The following is a 24,404-nucleotide window of genomic DNA, read 5'->3' on the forward strand; positions in this document are numbered from 1 at the left end:
GTCTCCCACTTAACCATGCAATGATCAGGATTTGTAGTACAATGATAATAATAGAATATGTATAAAATATATAAAACACTCCCAATCACACACACGCATCACATCACATGCACACACGGATTATAACAAATAACCACATAATATAGTCACATTCATTTAGTGAACAAAAAGAACAAATAAAAGGTAGGAAGAATAAAAATCAACATTATGAATAGTTATGACCGGGAAGCATGATTTTGGTCCCAACAAGTTTGGCCTGTTATTTCATTTTTGTAAAAGAAAATGTAATTAGTAAAAAAATAAATATCAAGAACAATATATCATGCTTGATCTACAGAGCTAATCTGACATTAGTAAAATTAAGCAGGTTGATAGAGTTCCTATGTCATGAATCATCAAACGTATTATACTGGAGTAAACTTCAACAACAGATCTAAGATAATACACTTTTACTTCCATGAAAATTGTGCCGTAGTATATTGGTTACTTTCTTAATCCAGTGTTTACTTTCAATGTTAGATGATATTTTCTTCCAGTATCTAGAAACCAACTAGTATTAAAAGTAACTAATACACAGGAGTGTGTTGGAAAATTTGTTTCTGTGTGAAACGAAGTAGATTTTATTGACGACGGAAATAGTAAGTTCTAAAAATTTCACACATTATATACACTCCACATGTCTAATTGTTTTGGCCTTTGGCTTCTAAGCAAGGAAATTGAACGAAATTATATATTATCCGGTCATATTCCATTCAGGTCTGTCTTATTGTTATGGAAAAAAGGAATGAATTGTTTGAAATCATTTACTAAATATAATATTCTTACTCATCAGGGCATTTGCTATCTTATTTTTGCTGAGACATATACCCTTTGGAAAGAAAGTCAGTTCAAACTGTATATCAAAAGCGGAATATTTCAGGAACCCCTCATGTTAGTAAATCTAGGTATATAACTCATTATTGGAAATATGTGGTGATATGTGCCATCCTTTCCCAAAATTTCCCCTCCTACGGGAGAGAACAATTTCCAAATGATTTTAAATTTCTATATTGTATCTTGTGTTCATAAAATGGTCGAAATCGGTAAACGTTTGTACCTTTTAAGATGAATAATAATTCCCGGTTAAAGGATAGGGAGTTTATAATTTCACTTCGAGTGTATGTATATCTGTGTTCGGGGAGGTATACATATGTGTATATGTGCTTATTTAATTCTTCTTAACAACTGGTTGGATCAAAATTAAATTTGTGGGCAAGAAACCCACCATCTAAGGAATAAAGATTAATTTACATGGTGATTTTTTAAAACTCAGGGATTACATTTGGGTCTAGAATTTCTAACTAAAGTCCGATTTTCATGCAGTTTGTGCCAAATGATCAACAAATAATGACAGATTTATGGAGCTATGTTCACTGGTTTAAATTCATCCGGGGTAATATCGGACACGTCTTAAGGAAAACAGCAAATTTTCGTCAGTATATTTTACAATTGCAATGAGGCGCGGTGCTTTGTGAAGATATGAGTTTTCTTCGTTAGATGGCAACCTCACCATGTCAATAACAAACAGGAAACTGGGCCGTTGTGTTAGGTACTGTGTTGTTCAGTTCTGTGCTACTATGTGAGAATGATCAGGACACAGCGAGAATAGTGTACTCTGGAGCAACATGAGTTTATCGTTAAAAGTTTTTGAAGAATGATATCTCTTGTTGCTACGCAAAGGGCATTTAGAAACATATTTGGCTTACGTTCTGCCCCTGACAGGAACATAATGTGGTTGCCAGTCAGTAAATGGGAAGAAATAGGATCCCTTCTGAGTAAGACAGGAGAGCATCGGACTCCGCAGGAGAGCGTTGTGAAAGATGTCATTTATCGACTTAGATCTCCCAAGAAATCTCTGCGTCGTTTGTCGCAAGAAACCGACTATGGCTATTCAACATGTGATTTATGAGTGTTATCAGTAACACTTAATTTGTATTCTGCAATTTTGCTTCAAAAATTCAAAACCTCACCCCAATTGTAAGGTACACTGCCAAATATTTGCTGTTTTTCTTGAGGCGTGGTCCATATTATCCCGGATGAATTTAAAATAGCAAACATGGTTAAATAAATCTCCCATCCTACCTTGATCATTTGCCACAGGCCACATGAAAATCGGAATTCAGTTAGAAATTCTAGACCCAAACGAATTCAGTGAATTTAAAAAAAAAATACTTTGTATTTGGTTGTTACGATAAGCGAGGGACAGGATCCTGGATCGGTTCGGTTCGATTTTTTATGTATATTGTACACTATTTCTAGCGAACTACTGACCGAACTATCTCCCGGAACAAAATGTATTAGTTCCGTAATGTATTATCTAAGGAATAAAAATTGTTCTATTTGATGACAGGGATTCTATTTGATCAGCCAGTGTAATGCTTGCATATATAATGGGGAAACCCAGATAAATATTTCAATTTGATAGAGGTCAAATTGTAATAGCAGGCTGCTGGGAACGAGTACCTTGGAAGTATTGTGATCTGTCGGGCTTTCCTCTCATGGTTAGTGTCTTTCAAAGATAAGACAATAACAGCGAAATAAGCATCAAATCACAGCCCATAGGCGATCACACCTGAAAACAGAAAGTCTATTTGAAGTTTTGGATTGTCGAGGTTGGTAGAACAGTATTGCACGTAAACACGCAATTAACAACAGACTTCAATGTGGAAAAAAACACGAGTAAATCTCTGTATATGCTTCACCGATATTGCTAGATGTGAGAATCTGCAGGCGACGCCCACACATGTAACAATGTAAAAATAAAGCATCATCGTTAACGACCAGAGTGTGTACGTGCATATTGTCATTGGACCAGAGAGCACCGGCACAACGTCCTATCATCCGACGAATCACGATATTGCCTTTACTGCATGGATGGATGGGTTAAGTTCGCCGTCTAAAAGTAAAAGCTTTCTAAAAGGATGACGACAAGCTGGTGGTGACTACAAACATTGCGAAACCTGTGATTTCTGAAGCATTCACATGCTCATCTACGGGAACAGTAGCACGGGTAGAGGTCTACATGATGGCTCATAAAATCTTCAAGTCATTGCTATCACGTACACCCATTCTTGTCGGTAATATTTCAAGTTGGAAATAATGCTCCCAACTTGATGGAGCAGGACAATGCTCCTTTTCACAACGCCAAGTTGTGCACCGATGGATTGGGGATACAATGTTGATTTTAAATTCACTCAATGGCTCTAAACTCACCCGATATTATCCCAATTGAGCATATTTGGGATGCTATTGATACAAGTTCTCTGCGAAATATGCACGAATTAAGTGAATTGTATGTGCCCATGTGGTTTACGCCATACTTCTAGACATGTACCATAGGCCCATTATTTCTATACGTACCACATTGCATTGCTCCTATTTTGCAAGCTAAAACTGGACATATTATATATTAGGAAGGTGATCCTAATGTTCTGGATGGCCATTGCATATAAAAGTGAATAAAGACTGTTAGTGGAAAAAATATTGATTCTTAGATAGCTATGTTACGTATATTTTCTCTAATTTAATGTTTTTAATACAAGGGTATTTGGTTTATTGTTATAAGTGAAAATATTTTAGCTCTGTTAACGGTCACTCCTGAAAATCTGTTTAAACTGTTGATAGTTTTAGGTACATCTAGCTTCTTTAATTGACTGAAACAGTGATTTATCTACTAAGTACTTCGAAGAAAATTTATATTATTTAATGAAGATTGTACTAAAACTTTCATATCACATGTCTATTTTTTAAAAAAAAAACTGTAGCATGCAATTGTGTTATATGATGTAAATTCCATTTTTTCCAGATACATATCAAGATCAAGCTTATATTGATGGAGGACCTTATTTACCAGGTACGTTGACTATACTTGTGGTTATCAAGAAAACTAAAGAAACATGGCCATAAAGTTATTTACAAAGTATATTATTTATAATCAAAGTATTAGTGTTACTTCTTATCAAAATAGAATCGATTGAAAGCTTTGGGAAAAGGAGGTCAGCTTTATCTACCCCACTGCTTCTATTTCCATGATGCGTGACTGCTACGCCCTACGATTTACTAGGGATGCACGCAAGACGCGAGAAGTCTCGTCTCGTCTCGCAAGAGACAGGAAGCGAGAGTGAACATTGTATGCGATACGCGAGACGAGACTAAACCATGCGAGACGAGACTCAATTAAGTCTCGCACCAGAAGTCTCGCAGTCTTGCAACATTTATGAATTACATTTAATTGTATATTTAATGATTTTACATTTATTGAGTTTTCTAAGTTGAGCGTTAATGCCTCCAGGAACAAAAAAGTGATTGGGGCAATAGACATTTTATGAGATTTATTATTATTCAAGGTCAATTTTCAGAATTAAAACCTTCTTTAGTATCTAAACATCATTAATAAAGAAAAGCTTTGTAAATTGGAAATTTATTACAGCATCGATTTAGGACTTTATTTTGCGACACAAACACATACACGCGGGTGCGCACGAATACATGAACTTCTGTTTTCGGTTTGGAAAGGGAATAAGACTCCCTATTGCTGCGAAATGTGATATTTCTTTCTGTCTTTTTCACATTACTACTAGCGATTAATGTTAGGGGATGGCGGGGAAATCCCCTCTCGTCAAAGTTTATGCCCGGCCCGGCTCGCAAAAATAACATGATATTTTTACATGGAATAAGTATTTTCTCTCTATATATTTATCAAAAACATCCCCCTCTAGTTTGGAAGCTTAGTTCAAACAATGGTTTCGTAGGATGACCTTATAGGTTTGGTGGGAGATGGTAAGAATGGCCCTATATCTGTCAGTAATTTTATTTTCTAGATCTGGCAACACTATATAAGTTAAAAGCGAAAGTTGATAAAACGCGATAATGCAACATTGCTACAAGCGCGAACGAACCGAAAGAACTGGGTCGTAGTTATTGTGTTGTGAGTTTTTTTTTTTTTTTTTTTTGTCTACAAGTGCTTTTGGTGGTATAAAACATCTTTATAATGAAAAATCACTCTTCAAAGAAACGACCAAAACGTGTAAATGTTGATAGTGGCGACGATATTTTAGAAGAGCCAAATATTGCTGGAGACCTCTAAGCTGGAAAACCATGTTGGATCCAGCAGCAATTTACGGTGGTTTTGCTGTAAATTATGCTATTAATTTGACGAAAATGAATGGTCCAGCAATCAAATTCCAGCACAACTTTTCTTTTAATTTGGAGCGAAGAGGACACAAGTTCGGATACCATGTTGAACTATAGGTTCTGTCTCCTTAGGATGTTAAGAACATTCATCCTATGGAAAGCAATGGCAAACCACCATGGATTCATCTTGCCAAGGGACTTTTAGGTGAAATACCTGTCTTCTGACAGAATATCACATCATCATTCATTAACAGCCATAGAATAACACATTGCAAAATTTTGACCCAGAATATATGCGAGACTGCGAGACCATGCGAGAAAGTCTCGCTTGAGACGCGAGATGAGACTCAAAATTTTATGCGAGACTCGAGACGAGACTTCACATTTGCGAGACGAGACGAGACCAACATTTGAGGCTGGAAGACGAGACGAGACTTTTTCATTTCTCGTCTCGTTTCGTCTCGCGTGCATCCCTACGATTTACTGATATGTTTTCCCTAAATTAAACTGTACTACTTTTAGACACTCGAGGCTTTTGTTCACTAATGTCCTATTAGATAGGGTTGTAGTTACGGAATGAAAGACAGTTGGAGTCCTCTTCTTAAAACGATTCCTAGTTCATCTGTTATTTGTTTATTGTAATCGTTTAATATTTACAGCAAATGAAGCGTGGTTATCTACTATACAAAGGCTAATAAGAATTTCTGTTTAATCGCAACACATAGTAATTACTGAACCCACTGGAATGATAGTGTGCATATTACTAGTCTTACGACTTCCAAGTGTCATATGATAATACATTGAATGAAGTACTTACCATATAAGAGAGGGAGACACAAATCTTGTAAATAATTGAGCGTTGACTTGGAAAAATAATCGAAAAAGACCAATATTATCTCCGAATCCATAGTCTCCGAACTCGAATAGTGACACTCGAAATGCTACTGAAGCTCAATGCCATTTCCCATTGGTATGGCGTCTAAGGGAGTGAGGATAGTTTGACCTGTAAAAATAATATAAAATGACCAATGTTTAAAATCCATAGTTTTCGGGGTCTTTGAGATGAATAGTGATGCACCCGATATTAATGTACCCTTGTTACAAGGGGTTGAGGAGAGGGAGTGTCAATAGGTACCTTTATGGATTTGTATCAGTACATTTCCATTTTCACGCGTACCCTAAAGGTAAAAAGAGTTAAATTCAAGAGTGTGGAAAAGGATTCCAAAAGTAAGGATTGTAGTGGGAATAATGTTACTTGTAAATATAATTGAAAATGACTTATATCAGTGCTCAATCCATAGGTTTCGTTATCTGTGAGGTACATAATGCTTTCTCGATAACGTATAAGTCCAAATTCGTCTCCTGTCTTTACGTAGGTGAAATATGGATTGAAAACCGTGTGAGATAACGAATTTTTGTCATTACTTTTTCATTTTAATTCTTATTCTAAGAAAGAAAACTTGTTCGAAAAAATTTCATAAACCTATTGTTCCCGTTTGATGAAGTGGGTTTCAGTTAGTAATAAAATTTAAAAATATATATATATATATATTTAAAAACAATAAACTACGTCAACATGTAAAAAGGGTTAAAATACTAGAATTAGTCACCTGCTTTGTTTTTCTAATGTTCTTAACTGGATATAAAAATGTACCGGCTTTTTGAACCCCATGTAGAAGAACTTGTGTCTATATCACTGTACTTCCGTGATGTACGAGGTTGTTTCAAATAAATGTTTTATTATATACTTTTTTAGTTCAACATTGGTTTAAAATGTTTCAACTCTTTCTTCAAGACTCCACATAAACTTTTTGTATACCATACGTTTTGACAATTTGAAAATTGTCAGGAAAAATATGTTATCTTGTTTAGTACAATTTTCGAAGTATCAAGAGAAAATTCAGTTCTCCGCTGATCGAAATGAAGTCCTCGATTCAAACAATGACAAAGTCTTCAAACTTCTTATAACTTCTTATATTGAAGGATTCTTGAAATCGATCATCTAATGGTACCGCGGTGACTCAGTGGTAGAGCGTTCACCTCTGGTGCATGGGGTCTCTGGTTGGGTTCCCAGCTCACTCCAAGTGAGCTTTGTGATGGATAAGCACCGTGTGCGTGGGTTTTCTCTGGGTTTTCCCGTTTCCTCCTACTTTCTTCGTTCCACCATTTCATTGATTTCTCATCATCACCACTTTAGCCTAGACGACATAATCTTGAGATGTGAAACTTAAAGATTTCATCTCATTTTTTTTTCGATGATCTAAGCTAATATCATCCTAAGTGGAAAATACATGTGAGATTTTAAATACATGCAAAGGAACAATAAATCGTTCCTTTAGTTTCCGTTACACGATTATGCCCTTTATCCTAAGCAAAACGGAAGATTAATTCAAGGAATAACTATGAAAGAATTAGTAGAATACAAATGTTGGAAGAAACTTGAGCACCCTGAGAAAACGCACGGACATGAAGTTTTCCACCACAAACTTACTTGATCGGGGATCGATCCAGGGACCCCACGTGCCAAAGTTAAGGGCTCTATCACTGAGCTTAAATCTCCAAACATGTTTACTTATAATTCGAAATTTATTACAATCTAAAAATTTAAAAGATAAACAAATATCGATAGATACTTCCATATATTGTGAAAAGAGACACTTTCTTTATTCAATTTACCACTAGCAGTCTACATTGCAGAAAGTGATAAATTCTGAGTATTGCTTTTGGGGGAAATACTTCGTACAAAGACGACATGATCCCATCACAGGCCATATCTGCGATCGTGCTTAATATGGATTACCAGCATTTTAACAGTAGACACTATTTTCAACCAATTTTGTAATGGAAGTAAACAAATCACGACTCATTACAACGACATTTTTAATTCCTTATTCGAATGACACATTATCAATATATGTTAGCATCCTCTCTCAGCAGTGATGAGGTGTGAATTATAGTTTCATACAATACAGTTTATAACACATTTCCATATACATATTCCTGTTTAAAAAAAAAAAAAACAGATGAAAATACATCTTAACACCGGAAGCAGAATATGCGAAAAGAAAACATGAAAAAATATAAAATATATAAAATATATCTCATTTTAATCTTACGTTAGTAACAGATATTTGCGTTTAAATACCGCCGCCGACTATGAATTGTGAATAGCGTCGTTAAACATGCCCTATAAAATATTTCTCTCTTTAAGAAATACGTCTGTATTATTGGCTCCTTCCAAAACGTCTTTCCCATCGTTCATCTAGAGAGGTACTTCCAGAACCTAGTGCTCTTATAGTAAGAGATACGAATATCCTTTACACAAACAAAAGAGTTATGGTAATTTCAAGACTAAAAAATATATAAAAATACGATTTTCACTTACCTTCGATCACATTTCTAGAGAAAAATAACTTTCTTTTCGCATTCAATTTTCGTTAATGAACGTCAATCATTTGTGATTGTTTCTTATATGGTTCAAAAACGTACCCTAGGCGCGGGGGACTTACGTTCAATTCCCGATGTGAGTCCATTTTTTGGATCGCTCTTTAAGCTATAGGTCTACGACTCACAGAGTGGCGGGTCTGAAAAGGACTCTAAAGTCCTATATAATCAATAGTATTGTTCCTTTGCAATTTTCTCTTATCATAAACTAAGTTTGTGTTTTACGTATTATTTGATTACTCTGTTTCTTCGTAATTGATGATTATTATCTAATGAAAAAGCAAATAATTACTACATAGTGAAAACATATATATAGTGTAAATAAATAAAAAAGAAATAATGGACACGTGTTCGGTTTTGTCAGTAATATATTTTCTAAACAATAAAATCACAGGAAAACAAAGAAAGTATAATAAGAGGCACGTCCACAAAATAAGTGTACTAGGGCCGTCGTCGACAGAGGGATTTGCTATTTCTATGTTGGTCACACTGCCGTTTAGCTTAGTTCTCAGCCTCTCCAGCGAGCCGAATCACACGTCAGTACGACCAAAACTGTGATCATAGTAGCGTTTCCCGTGAAAGATGTCGATAAAATCTACCGTCAAGTGCGAGATTCGCATAGTTATCTGTTATCTCGTTGTGGAGGGAGAACCATCGTCTGAAGCTTCTAACAAGATCAAATCAGTTTATGGCGAAGAAATTATGAGTGGTACATGTGTGTTAAAGTAATGTCATGAAATTAAAAGCGGTCGTAGTGATACGCACGATAAGCAAAGGAGTGGAACACCGTTGATTTTGACTAATATGGGCATTCTCTTAACCTGGCGCCTTCAGACTATCATCTGTTCATCTCCCTGAAGATACACATTGGTGGAAAAAAATTCAACTGACAAGGATGTAAAAATGGAGATGAAGAATTGGGCAAAAGAGGTGGCGGCGGACTTTTTTAACGAAGGATAAAATATTAATCCTTCGCGTCGATATGGGTGGCGACTACATGGAGAAATAGTTCACATAAGTACTGATGTAACCATGTAAAAATTTTGTTTTAAATGTTTTTTTTTTTTTTTTAAGAAAACCTACAAAAATCTATTACTCCCATTTTTAGACGTGCTTCGTAATTTATATTTTAGTAATATGAATGTTATAAATAATTTTGAGGTAGATTAAATTTTATTTTCTTCCAAAAGCAATAATTTCTATGTCAGTTATAATAAATTTTGACAAAAATTAACAATTTCTCGAGACAGACAAAGCACTTGCACCAGATAAATTACTACTGAAACGCTGGCTCAATTCAAGTGATAAATTATCACATTTTTATTATTTCCATCTTGTATCTAGTATAGTATCCTTAAAATAATACGTATATTCTTAAAACTAAGTATGAAAATCAATAAAAATATTATTTATCACATAGATAATGATCCCCTGAGAGGAGAAGCTTACGCAGGTACTCGTTTGCTTGTCATTCTTCTCAATTTATAATTACCAACACAATAGTAATAAGAATTTAACACTCTATATTATATCTAGGATAAGGAATATACATTCATTTATGTACATATATATCCTTAGTATAAGAATACTGACTTTTCGTTACACCATGTTGACATATATAGTGAAATGGAGATTTCATATAGTGGACTCACACTTTTGATTATAAATCTGAAAACATAATGAATTACAGAATGAAAAACCTAAGGTATTACAAAGTTTTATATAGTAAATGTGTATGGCTTGGGATGGTGTTTGTTCCAGCCAAAACTGTGATCAGATCTAAAGTTCGAGTACCAGCATGTGGTATTATAGTCCCAAAGCATTATGCTCTTTAGTGTCACTCGTTACATTGTCACCTCAGCTATTTACAAACGAACATTTTCAGCTGTCATGTTTCTTGTTCCTACAAAACAGACGACTGACAATACTTCTAAATCAGTTAGCCGCTCAATTTTCTTGAATACGAGGATTGGCAATTAAATAACGAGGCAGCCCACCTCCTGTCGAGCAGGATCTTTGGGGGAGAGAGGTAGCTAATGATGTGTTGTTGATCTTGACCCTTCATGAGCAGCCACTGTCTGTTTCATGATTCTGAAAGCTTTTCTTTTCTTTGCAGGCTTGCATGAAGAGTGCAGTATTCTGTAGTAGTACAGGAATCATGGTGAACAGTAAAGTTGAGCAGCGCATTAACATCAAATTTCAGATGAAATTAAAAGAAAACACCGACGAAATGTTGTTCAATGTTAAAAGAGGTGTATGGTGATAATGCTATGTCACGTGCTCGAGTTTCCGAATGGCAGAAACGATTTTCAGAAGGTAGAAAGAAGGTTGAAGATCAGGAATACCCGGCCACCCTTCGAGTTCAAGAACGGACGAAAATGTTCATAAAATAAATGAACTTGTGCGGAAAGACAGACGTCTGAACATTCGGATGATCGCAGGCGAACATTAACATTAACAAAGAGACAGTAAGACAAATGTTGCATGATTTGACTGCCATGAGCATCATATGTGGTGCTCACCTTATTTTTCTGTGGGGCCATGAGCACCATATATTATGCTCATGCTCGATATCACAAATTACTAACCTATTCAGGTTCTTGAGCATCATATATGATGCTAATTGTCACAAATTACTGTGAGACCATGAGCATGACATATGGTGCTCCGCTCCCATTGGTACATTTTCGGGAGAAGAAAATATCGCGACAAAAATGTGATATGACTATCAATAATTGAACCGAAGGTAAAAAGAAATTTATGGCCTCCTGGGAGCAGTACCCTCAAATCACCTTGGCAGTCAACCTGTTAAATATGACAAAAGTTTGTGCAATAATTGTCCCGGAAAACCTCTCTCAGGAACAAAAAGACATTCGAAAGACCATTTGCTGTGACGTCATGCAACGACTCAAAGTAGAACCAGAGTTGCTAACACGTGTCATCACATGTGATGAAACAGATTTTTCAGTATGACCCCGAGACTAGGCGCCAATCCATGCACTGGAAGACTCCAACATCTACAAGAATGAAAAAGCACGAATGAGCAAGTCGAAAGTGAAGGCAATGCTCATTGTTTTTTTTTTCGATATCAGGGTTATCATCATGACTGAATGGGTGCCTCAGGGTCAAACGGTGAATCAGACCTACTACAAAGAAGTCCTAATCAAGCTGAAGGAAAGAATAAGGAAGAAGAGACCGGATTTGTGGAAGAACGAAGCATGGATCCTCCACCAAGACAATGCGCATGCCCATAATGCTCTTTCTGTGAAGCAAGTTTTAGCAGCCAAGCGCATTCCTGTGCTGGACAATCCTCCGAATTCCTCAGACCTGGCTCCTTGTGACTTCTATCTATTTCGAAAAGTGAAAAGTGCATTGAAGGGAACACATTTTCAGTCTATGGAAGAGGTGAAACGAAAAACGGCACAGTTGTTGAACAGTGTGACATCTGATGACCTACAGCATTGCTTTGAACAATGGAAAGCTCGTATGCAGTGTTGTATAGATAGGGGAGGGCAGTATATTGAATGGGATAACAGTCAATTGTAACTTTCTTTGCAATACATCACATTTATGACACCAGTCTCGTTATTTAATTGTCACACCTCGTATGTTAACCTCACACTAAGTAGCAGAGTAACTGATGTTCTGAAGGTAAATAAAATCTGATCATCTACGAAAGATGCAGGGAACCAGCACACGCATTCATTCTACAGGGAAATGACATGTTCAAACTGGCTTTATGTAAAAGAATTTGTGTAGGCTATGCGTAGAAATATATAACATAGAAACATATTTGCTTTAACTTTGTAATGGTATATATTTCTTTCCGCATACAAGGATGATATAATGCAAAACAGGACAACTGCTTTAGTGGCACAGATATCATTCTTATTAGGGTACGATACAAACAAGATCTTAGTCAGGTTTCTGTGACGTTATTATCCAACCAAGTTGGAAAGATTAATCCATATCCCATACTATATGGAAGTTTTGCCTTTCCTTTATCGCTTGTTTCATTTAATAGAAAGTGTTAGAGAAGAACAAGAGTGTGCAATTCTATAATCTCTAAGCCTTGACACATATTTTGAATGGCTTCTTTGATTCTCAATAAGCTTTACTCTACCACCGTATGTTAAATTGTTTGTCCAAGTGTTGGAAACGGATTATGTCTACATTTAGAGATGCGCTTTTATTTTCTAATGATAATCTGTTTCTTATATTAGTACTTTATAGTTATCGTTTCACCTTTCTGTAATTAAAATCAGATAGAATTTAATTTCTGATATAGAAAAAGCTCTGCTATCAAGGGTTAGATAGGATCATATATAAATAATAATATTTAGGATGTTTATTTATGCAGTTACATTGCTTCATCATATAATACATGTAGATTTTATAAAAATTTTAATCAGTTATATTGCATTGAAGGTTGTGAAGAATTTAAAAAAAAAAACTTAGTATATGTAGAAAGTCTTCAGAAATATTATGTAACCATATGTCATGGATATATCCCTTCGATGTCAAAGGAACGTCAGCCGCAGAATAAAATAACACATAAGGGATGTTCCATTTTGAGATTTTTGAGTTTTACGTCACACGCTTATGCCGGTTAGGCTAAAGGAGATGTTCCATTTTAAGACTGGACATCTCGCATATATGGAAGCCCATACGCCAGTTTATGTTCCGAAAACATTACTTTCTAACTTACTTATTTGGGTCAGTCTTAGACTTGCAAAATAATAAAATCACAAATTTTAGAATTTCAAATAATGTCGTGTAACACGTATATCTTATTGAAATCCATAAAAGAGTCTCATGAATATTTCTATTTGGGGTTAAATATTTTCTGCAACAACTACGTGACTTGTGACATACTTAAAGGGTGTCTGATGGACATGTCGTGTTTTGTGCATACATGTACATTATATGCTGTTGACAGTAATAATTGGATGATATACTAACTTTTGAAATCAGTACGTTTTCCTTTGATTGTGTATTTTAAAGTGAGGAGATTTTTGACACTAAGTGTACATAATTGTTGCGGAAAATATTGTTAAGAAAGTGAATGAAAAATTTACTAATAATGTAAAATCGATTGAGAAACTCTATGGAAACATTAAACACAGAATACTGAAAATACATCTGGAAAAGATTCACAAAACATAAATTTCAATTCAGTATACGGAACATACCTCCTTTAATTTTATATTATTTTCAACCTCTGAAATTGTAAATAGAGATGTAAAAATGGAGAGCAAAATTTGTAAACGTAAGGGAAGTTAAAAAGAGAGAAGAGATAACTTGTACATCATTAAGAAACGCAAAGTTTAGTTTATAGCGAACAAGTATTCGACAACGAGAAAGTAGCTGGTGTGTAAAAAGATATATCTGTGAAATGTGTTATGTCGTTTCAGTAGTTTAACAATATGTTTTAAATATATTTTATCTCATTTAATTTGAACATAAAATACATATTTTAATAATGAAAGAGAATATAATTAGTTAGGTCTTAGCCTTCAGCCTACTGTATTCCATTGGCTAAAATCGTTCTTACTTAAAGTCCCTAATTTTTTGTATATAATAATTTCCCCCATGTAACCAACCAATGGAAAGTCAAATATAAATGTTCAAATGTAAATATGAGGAGCGCTTTTTCAAAACTCGATGAAGCACAAAACATCTTTTTGACTGGATTTGCATTTTTGTTATTATTGTACATTACCTCAATCGAGTTGTGACACAATGCTCTATTCAGTATTCTATACACACTACACATTTTGATATTTGCTAGTTCTGATTTCACAGCTATATTGGTAGCATAAAAAGCATATCTATCCATATATATATCCGTTTCTCAAAATTTACTCTATCGAGTTTTGAAAAAAGGTCTTCATATGTTTTCTAACGTTTTTTGTACTTTGAAGTAATTAAATTGAAACACTAACTATGTTTGAAAATACTACTAAATCGCAACAAAAGTTCTAAAACACCGAATTTCCTGTACTTGTAAGCGACAGTGAGAATAACCACATAAATTAGAGTAAAAGTTTATCATTATAAATTATGATAAAATACATACCCCTCTGACGTTTGTAAACACATACTGATTGGTAGTTATTACACACAACTAAACAATACTATAAAAACTTATTGAAGAATTAATATTCTGCAATTAAGGAAGAACATTAAAAATAAAATAATGGCTAGTCAATCTTTGTCAACTTCATAACTATTTATTGATATGAATTGTAACGGATAGAAATTATTAACTTTAACCTATTAATATTATTAACGAAATTATTATAACATTGGATAAGTTTGAACATTGGAAAATGTAAACAAAACAGCATATTGTTTACAAATGGGAGTTAGAGACCCTAACTTATTTAATTAATTAATTTTATGATCTCTTATTTGAAAAGTAGAGGTGACTTCTGAGAGAAGTTACAGTGTTAAAAAAAATAATTCTCTTCCTTAACCCGAGAAAGCCCATGCTAATTTTACCCTTAAAAGGCCCAGGGGGTGCCTCTGAGGCTCCCTGTTGCATATACAAGCTACCTGAACTCACCGCGACCATTTGTATTTTCCGTAATTAATAGGAAAAGCTAGTTATTACTTTGCTATGAAATCATTTGTCAATGGTAATAAAAATGAACAGTATGTAAAATAATTAGAAAAGTACATACTTCAATTGGAGCCTCAGAGGCACCCCATGGGCCTTTACGTTAATATAAAAAATAACGCTATTTTTTCTGAGTTAAAGCAAAAAAATGCTTAGGAAACGCAATCAGAAAGTGTATTTCAAAGAGATAGAAGAATTCTAGAGAGCAGGGCACGGGACGAAATATCTATTAAGAATAACGGCATTAAAAATTGATCAGGGTGCCTCCAAGGCACCCTTGGGCCTTTACGTCAATATAAAAAATAACCCTATTTTTTTCTGAAGTAAAATAAGAAAACGTATGGACAACTCAATCAGGGGGCATATTTCAAAAGAGATAGGAGAATTCTAGAGCGGAAGACACGCGATGAAACATCTATTAAGAATAATTGCATTTAAATGGACCAGGGTGCCGCTGAGGCAGCCCCTAGGCTTTCTCGGGTTAATTCCAAGGAATCTTATGTATTAATTCTTGACTACAAATAGTACACTGAAAAGCATTATCCTTTCAGTTTCCATGCTTTACCTCTGATTAAAAGTCTAGTGGATATTTGTAATCTCAGAAACATTATCAAATGTTTTAATACTAATCTACTAATGACTACATCCGCTACTATAAGATCAATAATTTAATACAATAACTTACTTGAGTATGTGATTTGGAATTATGTTAGTGTATTTAAAAGTAACATAATTAGGTTATTATTTAAAACTAAGAATTATATACGAGACGCATCTACGCGGCCTGAAACATCAAAGAGAACTTAGCGCACAAAATATAATTTTAGTATTCGGAACAGAAGAAAAATGTAGACAGGATTCAACTGCGTTTAAGAGTTAGACTATGTTGGAGGTTCTTTGAGACGAGAGGATGTCTGACAATTGTGTAGTGCACAGGAAAAAGTAAAAAAAAAAGTCTTACAGTCGTATAGTATTTGTTATTTTTTCATACAAATCTTAGGTGTGAATTAATTATTTATATTAAATAGCTTTAATCTATGTTACTAAGCATTTACCCCATTCATACAAGCATTGATCAACATAAACATATATTTATAAACTACTAATCAAAGTTTACATTATTACCTAGGATGACTTGAACAAGCCCTTGTGATGAAACGTGCAAGGAGTAAGTCGTTTTAATATATTCATTTTAACAGTAGTCGCGGATACATTTTTAAATGACTAAAGTCATTTGTATGAAATATTCAGCTTGCTTATGAAGTAGTTTAACGGTTTTGAGAAAGAATGCTTCTACTGTGCCGGTGCTGTGCCATCAGTTGTAGCTCAGAATAATCTCTAAAAATACTCATACAATAATGTAACAATAGGGGATGGAACTGATGCACAACACGATACTTGACAATGAAATTATGATTAAATTTAAATAAAATTCAAATGTTTCAATTTTAAAGACGACTAGTAGGGAAAAGGTGTGTGAGAGAGAAATAAGTTATGATTGAAAGATAAAGGATGAGCACTAGCCTGATAGATCCATCGAGACTGGCGTCGTCCTAGTCGTCTGGAGTGATGTATGTTTTCCATTGGAGCAGCCTGCATAGCTGGAGACAGTCAACACCTAGCTTTCTATTCTGTTGATCTGCAAGGGGCGTCGAGTTCTCTCGTCTTCATGCGTTTCCAATGATGTTTTCGCACATCTTCATTCCACTACTCTGCTAACAAACTTAAAGGTATCTGCGGCGATGAACCGACAGAATGGTACTCTTGACTTATGGAGTCGGTCGTCCTCCAATGGTGGGATCTGTTTGTCTCCGATGATCCTGCACCTATCTTAATCGTGTGTCGAGTATCCCTTGTTGTGTTCCTCGTGGTTTTGTTCAACTCAAGAATTATGACCTAAGAGTCCAATGAATCGGGAAGTATCAGGCTGTGCTTGAAGGTATGCGGAAGGGTAAAGAGGAAGCTAGTCGAGTTTATTTAACAAAAATGTGTTTACAACAGGTGTCTGAAAATGTACAGTCCTGATGAAAGTTTTCTTTCAATGAGTTTTCAAGAGTTCATGATTCTTTCGTTAATAAAGTAATTTAATAAAATAATCGAATTTAGTGAATTAAATTGGAGTTTATACAATTATCTCATCGTCACTTCATATCCAATACACAGTTACTTCACACTACCTAAAGTAGAAAGTTTATTTTGCTTCTTCATATGATGTAATGATTTTCAAACACTTACGTAGGCTATAAGTCACCAGCCTTGTGCTTCCGCATGTCCTATAAACTGTAAAACTTTATAACTAACACTGAAATAAAAATAAACAATTAATATGCTAGCAAGGCTTCTTGATAAAGAATAAGTTAGATTTTTTCCTTACAGAATAAAATTACATATTTATAGACAACTTGGAAAGGCATATGTGAGAATTTGTGGTCCTGGAAAATCATAGAATAGTTGTAAATCCGTGATGTGGAATTATAACTAACCATGTATTTCGAGAATTCCAAGAACTCTTTCAAGTGTTCCTTTCTATTCTTTCACTCAGTATTATCTAAATAGACTACCTCTCTTGGGTAAAATCTAAATGAAGTTGCACATACAACAAAAGTAGAGAACATCTTGGTTGATGCTAGCATTACTGTCGAAAAAATATATCAATTTTTATTAACACTAGAAGGAGCAAGAGGTTTTCAGATCGTTTTTACTTGTATTAGTTGCCCTCTTCGTTATTTTAAATCCGTTATTCATACTCTACAATTTATTCTATTAATTTTTTCGAAGTTTCAGTAAATAACGTTACGAAGAGAGAGAGAGAGAGAATTTCAATGGGACATCCTGGAAGTACCCAGTGCTCGTTCAAGTGGATAATGCTAAACATAAGGAAAATGATTATATTCCTTGCTATTATCGTTTTTTTTTTTTTTTTTTTTTTTGCTTGTGTGTGTGAATAGTACTACGAAGATGATTACAAAGACTAACCATACAAGTATAAAGTAAAGTGTTACATGGAGAATGTTAGGTGGCAGCAAAATCAATAACCCGAAGGTACCGTAACGAAAATTAACAGCAACAGAATGGCAATATATGGACATAAACTATTGAGAATCTCGAAGTATTTTTACATCTGTAATACTAAGTTATCGTGGCGCAATCAACGCAAGTTCTATTTCTGTAAAAGTCCTAAGAATCAAGCAACATAGATCGCATTTTTTTTTTTTTTGACAAAAGCAATATGAAAGATCAGGTTAGGTATTGTGGGCTAACTTTAAAACTCTCCATATTAATACTCCTTTCACTATGGAAACAGTCATTTGTTGCCCTAAGAAAATCTTAACTTGTTTTATACAATTTGTATATTTCGGACTTCCATTTCATTTATCACCAGTCGAGCAGGTCCGGATAGCAAGCGGGGAAGCAGAGTTACAGCATTCAACGCAATAGTCATTCAAAATCCAAATCTCAGTTCCAAACATTAATGCTTAGTTTGAATACCTGGATACAAGAGCTGTACTACAGCTGTCTGTTTTCAAACGACCCGGATTATAGGATACATCAGTTATCTTAGCACCATTCTACTTCCTACAGCAAGTAGCTAGATTATTTCATTTAATATCAAGAATTCGACGTATATAATTCATTCGTTTCTAATATTTAATTTATTCATTACTTTGAGACAGCGACGTATTTGTACATGACTGCGGAGCTTACGTGTCTGGAAACATCCATCTCGTGTTTTGAAGATAAGCTGTAATATTGGCTTTGCTAGGTTCAGAAAAGAATAATATTATTTGTTAGTTAATTATTTCATATAAAAATCTAACTTGGTAAATTTATTTAACATTGGGAATCATCTAGGATAGGGGGCTAGGGTAGTAGCAGTTCATATTGAGGTATATCTTAACTATATTGCATAAACCCATCTTACCATGTATATTCATTTACTGCACAAAATAATAGAATTTTCAATATTTTATGGTAATTCGCTAAACACGCCTAAAACTGATTTAAACGCCATATTGATTTCTCTTTATATTTATCAGCTTTCACTGATTTTACGTATACATTTTAGGCATCAATCGATCAATACCAAGAACAAGATTTTAAAAAATGCATGCGTATACAATTTAAAGCATTTTCCGCCCAGTGATTCATTTAGTGTCCCAGAAAGCTTTCATTCATAGGCTCGTTTTAATAAAATTTGTGTTGTAAATTGATAGTTACATATTCAAATTAGTAACAGCAAACTGAAAATTAAATAAAGAAGAATTTACAATAAACTAAAAAAAATCTATAATCACAATGTTTACCAATAATGTTTGGAGCCTATTTGGAAGCAGATAAATAGTATTCAGGGAGATGACAAGACTTTTGAATGATACATTGCGTATCAGTATTCGTGATGTCACAACTACAGTTTTAATGCCTACTAAGAATAATGAAACATAAAGTAAACTAAATAAAAATAACGAATATAAACATATCCTTATAAAATTTGTAATGGAACGTTGAATAACTGGTCGTTACACTATGTATTCACTTTGTTTATGTAATACACATAAACACTTTTAATCAAATAATAAATTCTAACTTCAAATAACATACATCTATGTCATTTAATGGCATTACCAGTGACATATATTGAACATTTTACATAATAACGATAATTAAAGAAGTAATACATTACTTTTCTATATATTGCTATATAATATTTCTTTATAGCTATACTTTTCTATAAAAGTATTGCTATATAATACTTTTCTATATATGGCTAAATAATCATACTGAAGATTACAAGTTGTAGAATCCCCTATCTGATCAAATCTCATCTTTTACATGATACGGCTATGATTAGTAATATCGTATGTAAATAGTGGTAAACAAATGGTGACATACCATTACTAGATTAATTTATTGTTAGTGGATGATTTGAATTGATTTGTTTGTAAAATTTGAAACAATGATAATCGAACCACTTCATAAGAAAATTCACTCTAGTTAACTTTTTTCAACTTGAACGAGTTCGTTCCTTGCTTAACAACCAGGAATATAACTTCATTTATGAACAGTGTTGCTTACTTACCAATAAAATGATATATGGACCTGAAAACTTTCATTTTTGGTACTTTAGTATTTCTGGTACTGGGAATTTATTAGTTGTAATTGAACAACTCGTAAAACGTTTCTTATCTTTAGTGATCGGTGTATTTCTCTGTTAGCAGTTCCACCTCCATAATTATAAGATGTAAGTTCTTTTTGAACGCAATGCACGGTAATACCTCCGGAAGTTTCTTTCATAAATGTGTACATACGAGTATATACTTTCACATACAGACTGTCCCATAATTCGTGTATAAATTTTAATTTCATGGTACTCAGGACTCATAAAAGTTAGAACTGTAAAATTTGCATTCGTTTTAGAGGAAGATCAGAAGATTTGTTTGATAGCAAAACGAGATCATGGGTATTATAATCTGCTGAGTTACGGGGTAAAAGGACAAAATGCGAGTTTTTTCTTTATGTAATTTCAATGTTAAATAGTAGTCTTAGATGTCATTTTTTTTAAATATCCATCTCCGGTAACAAAAATTAGTATATCGACATAAATTGTGATCCGAAAAAATGTGATAACGAGAAATGTGGGCAATTGTGACCCGGTGACCTCTAACAGGTCATCTGTGACCTTTGTGGAGAAAGCTCCCTTCTCAACAGCTTATTCTACACGATTAATTCAGTTGAAGATAATGTTATAAAGCATATGCGAAAAGTATCTTCCGCAGATCCTTTTAGCAAAGCGAAGAAGTCAGCAATGTCATCAAAGATCAATGGTCACGCAGTTAAAATGTCACGTTTGATGTGTTCACAAGTAAGAAACTGTAACGTTGGAAATAATGATTTGAGCTGGGATAGAACACATTCATAAAGGTAATTCCAAGGAGTGTGTGTGGACATAGAAAAGGGTCAACAATGTCATAAAAGGTCAAATGTCACGAAATAAGAAGTTCATAGTTCATACATTGGCAAGCATGAGACGGCAATGTTTGAAAACTAATTTAATTGGTATGGTATTTAAAACTAAGAATATTTTATTAGAAAAATGGATTGGAAATCATTCTGTTTTCAGCATCTTGTAGTACAACAATAATCTAACCATAGATACCACTGAAAACGTGTGTTAAATAATTATTAAAGGTTTCATTTCAACCAAAAATGAAACTCTGGATGGTCATAAGGGGTCAAAGATCACGGAGGGTTTGCTTTTCGTGTGCTTAGGTTCAAAACTATGCGAAATGTTAAACTGAATTCCTGTAATGTTTGAAAGTAAGTCCTCGGCTCAGTTTTCTTGGCTCTCGGAAAACCTTTCGTTTTTAAATAAGAAGAATACGTAATTTTAGGAGATCATTATTGTGTGCAGGACATTCTATGACATAATAAGTGTGCGATTCCAATGAAAATATCACATGTAAATGTAAATCACTCAGGAGTTTTCCAAAAAGAAAAAAAATCCTGAGAGCAGACTGTACTGTAGAATGTTGTTTATTTCTTTGTATATATATTCATTGAATAGGATAATGCATTGAAAATAAACTGTTTCCAAACAATGCATTGTGTTGAGAAGCTTGAGGGAATAATGATGTCCCGTATTGTCATGAAAAATAAATATGGCAGCCTTAATATTGTCTTGATGCTTACCCAGGAAATTGAGAACAAAATATAAATAACTCCACTGGAAATAAATTGCTTCCCTTAAGTAGAAGACGACGCACTCTTATCGTTTATTTATACCCTTTCGCGACTGAAGTATACACTGTCTGCTTATGTTTTGGGCTCAAGTCAAACAATCTGTCTGTTTCGTTCAGAAGGGTGGTTTGGTGTTACTCGAATGATAATCTAGTTGGACAGAGACAGTGTAGCAGTAGAGTGTGCAGTTGAGTTGAATATTAAATGAGTTAGTGAATCTTTTGTGTCTTGTGATTGTGTAAGAAAATATAAACTGTTGTACGTATATCTTATTTTCCTATACGCATAGACCTACGTGTTTGGAAGTGTGCGTGTGTAAATGTGTAAGTCACAATGGATACTCTAACAAAGGAAGAACGTGATGATTTCCTTTTGTGTTACGTTCTAAGAAGGAAGTCGGTTACAAAAACGCGGAGAAAGGCGCTTTCACTTCGGGGTGTGAAAGTACGCAACACCCCAACTCTTCATCTTTATAAGCAGTTTTGGAATAACGGTTTTAGCAAGGAGCATCTTTCTCAGCGACAACGAAAAGCAAGACCAGTAGTAAGGACCACCAGTAACCAAGAATGTTTAGATGTCGTGCTAGAAAGTCTAGAAAAGGCTGGCTTGATCATTAATTTAGAAAAATCGGTATTTTTAAATGTTCTATTGAATTTCCGGGTTATACTATTAATTCAAATAGGACATGTTTCTCAGAAGCAAAGGTTCAAGCTATCAAGAATTTGTCTCAAATTGCTAAATTGCTAAAGATACACATTAGGTTCTAGGACAATTCAATTGGTTTCTTAAAGCTATACCACACTTCGCTGAAATTGCAGAGCACTTATTTAGTATTACTAGAAAAGGTTGGTGTGAAGATCAGGAGCATAGTTTCCAAAAATTGAAAAACTCCGAATTTTGATCGTATATTTTATGTTCAGTGTGACGGATCTACATATATCCGGAATACCTGGAGTATTATGGCAACCTAATCCTATTGATAATGAACCCACGGTCATCCACTGTGTAAGTAGAACTTTGAAAAACTCAAAGAAAGGATATACAACGACAGAAATTAAACTGTTAGCAGTTCGTTTTTCTCTTCAGAAGTTCGCTCCTTACCTAATCGGCCGACACTTTGTTGTTATGACTGACCATTCGTTGAGATACATTTAAAAAGTACAAGTATATAATACACGTTTACTCCGATGATCTTTGGAACTGCAAGCTTTTGATTTGACATCCGAAGTTAGGCACATGAAAGGAAGTTTGAATGGCCCAGTAGACGCACTGTCTAGACTGTTTCCAAATGAAGGACATAGAACTTTGTCCATACATACATTTAAAGTACCACAGGACAAGATAGCGCAGATTTCTGTAGAAGATTTAGTAGATCAACCGAGGAAATGTGAAGAATATGCCCAAATCATACAGCATCTGACATTGTGTGAAAACATATGTAACTGTCCTCGCAATTGGAATGTACTGTACTCGATGGAGAATAATGTACTTTTAACGAAATATTTTAAATGTTCATCTCGAAAGAAAATATGTGTACCACCACAATTCGTACCTCATATTCTCAAGGCATATCATAATGATTTTGGACATCTATTATTCTTGAAAGGTTATGCACTGATTACTAAATCGTTTTATTGGAAGGGAATGCGAAGTCAAATAAAAACATATATTAATGATTGCGAAGAATGTATGAAGATTAAACACAACGGTCAACATATTTATAGGCCAATGTTATCGATATTAGCGGAAAAGCCTCACGTTTGGACATCTGTCGATTTATATGGACCACTACCTAGAGCCAAGACGGGTGACACGTATTTACTTACTATTATGGACATCTTTTCATGATATTTGGTAGCTTATAAATTGAAAAAGGCAACTTCTTCTGCTATAGTGCATAGAATTTTAAACATGTATATCCCTCAATGTGGTCCTGTTGAGCATATTAGATGTGATAATGAAAGCAAATTTCGTTCTAATGTATTTCTTAGAGCCATGAACAATGCTAATATTAAAGTGCATCTCGTGATACCATGTCATCCGATCAGTTCACTAGTGGAAAATCCTAGCCTGGGAATATTATTTCGACACTTGTTTAAATTCAAACACTCATATTGCATTAGCCATGTAACAGAAGTCACATTTTTTTAATTATTCTATTTCTGATAATCTTGACGTTGCAAATATTTATAACGGCACAGATTCGTTAATCGCCGTTGAACAGCACTTCGGAATTGTTAGAAGAAACGAATGAAGTCTGCTACTCAAAACTAATTAAGATGGTACAGTATCGTCGAAAGACAAGGCTTCATTGTCGTAACCAAGAAATTGAGCAACAACAAGTTAATAAACCGAAAATCAAGGTCAGTGATCTTCTGTTCGTTTGTTTATATTCACAAAGTGACGCATCTTTGGGGGAAATCTCAAAATT

At 34.3% G+C, this 24,404-nt stretch overlaps 1 protein-coding gene across 1 annotated transcript in view; it reads left to right on the top strand.

The window, feature by feature from the left end:
• The window catches only part of LOC145683630 (uncharacterized), an 82,949-nt gene that overhangs the window by 39,403 nt on the left and 19,142 nt on the right, over nucleotides 1-24,404 (top strand). Inside the window, exons 9-10 of the mRNA XM_081754967.1 lie at nucleotides 3,845-3,892; nucleotides 10,037-10,069. Coding sequence (XP_081611093.1) covers nucleotides 3,845-3,892; nucleotides 10,037-10,069 — 81 coding nt within the window. The remainder of the gene's footprint in view (nucleotides 1-3,844; nucleotides 3,893-10,036; nucleotides 10,070-24,404) is intronic.

The sequence above is a fragment of the Thermobia domestica genome, chromosome 4 (assembly GCF_964235325.1).
Source record: "Thermobia domestica chromosome 4, izTheDome1.hap1.1, whole genome shotgun sequence".
In the NCBI taxonomy this organism is placed as follows: Eukaryota; Metazoa; Arthropoda; class Insecta; order Zygentoma; family Lepismatidae; genus Thermobia; species Thermobia domestica.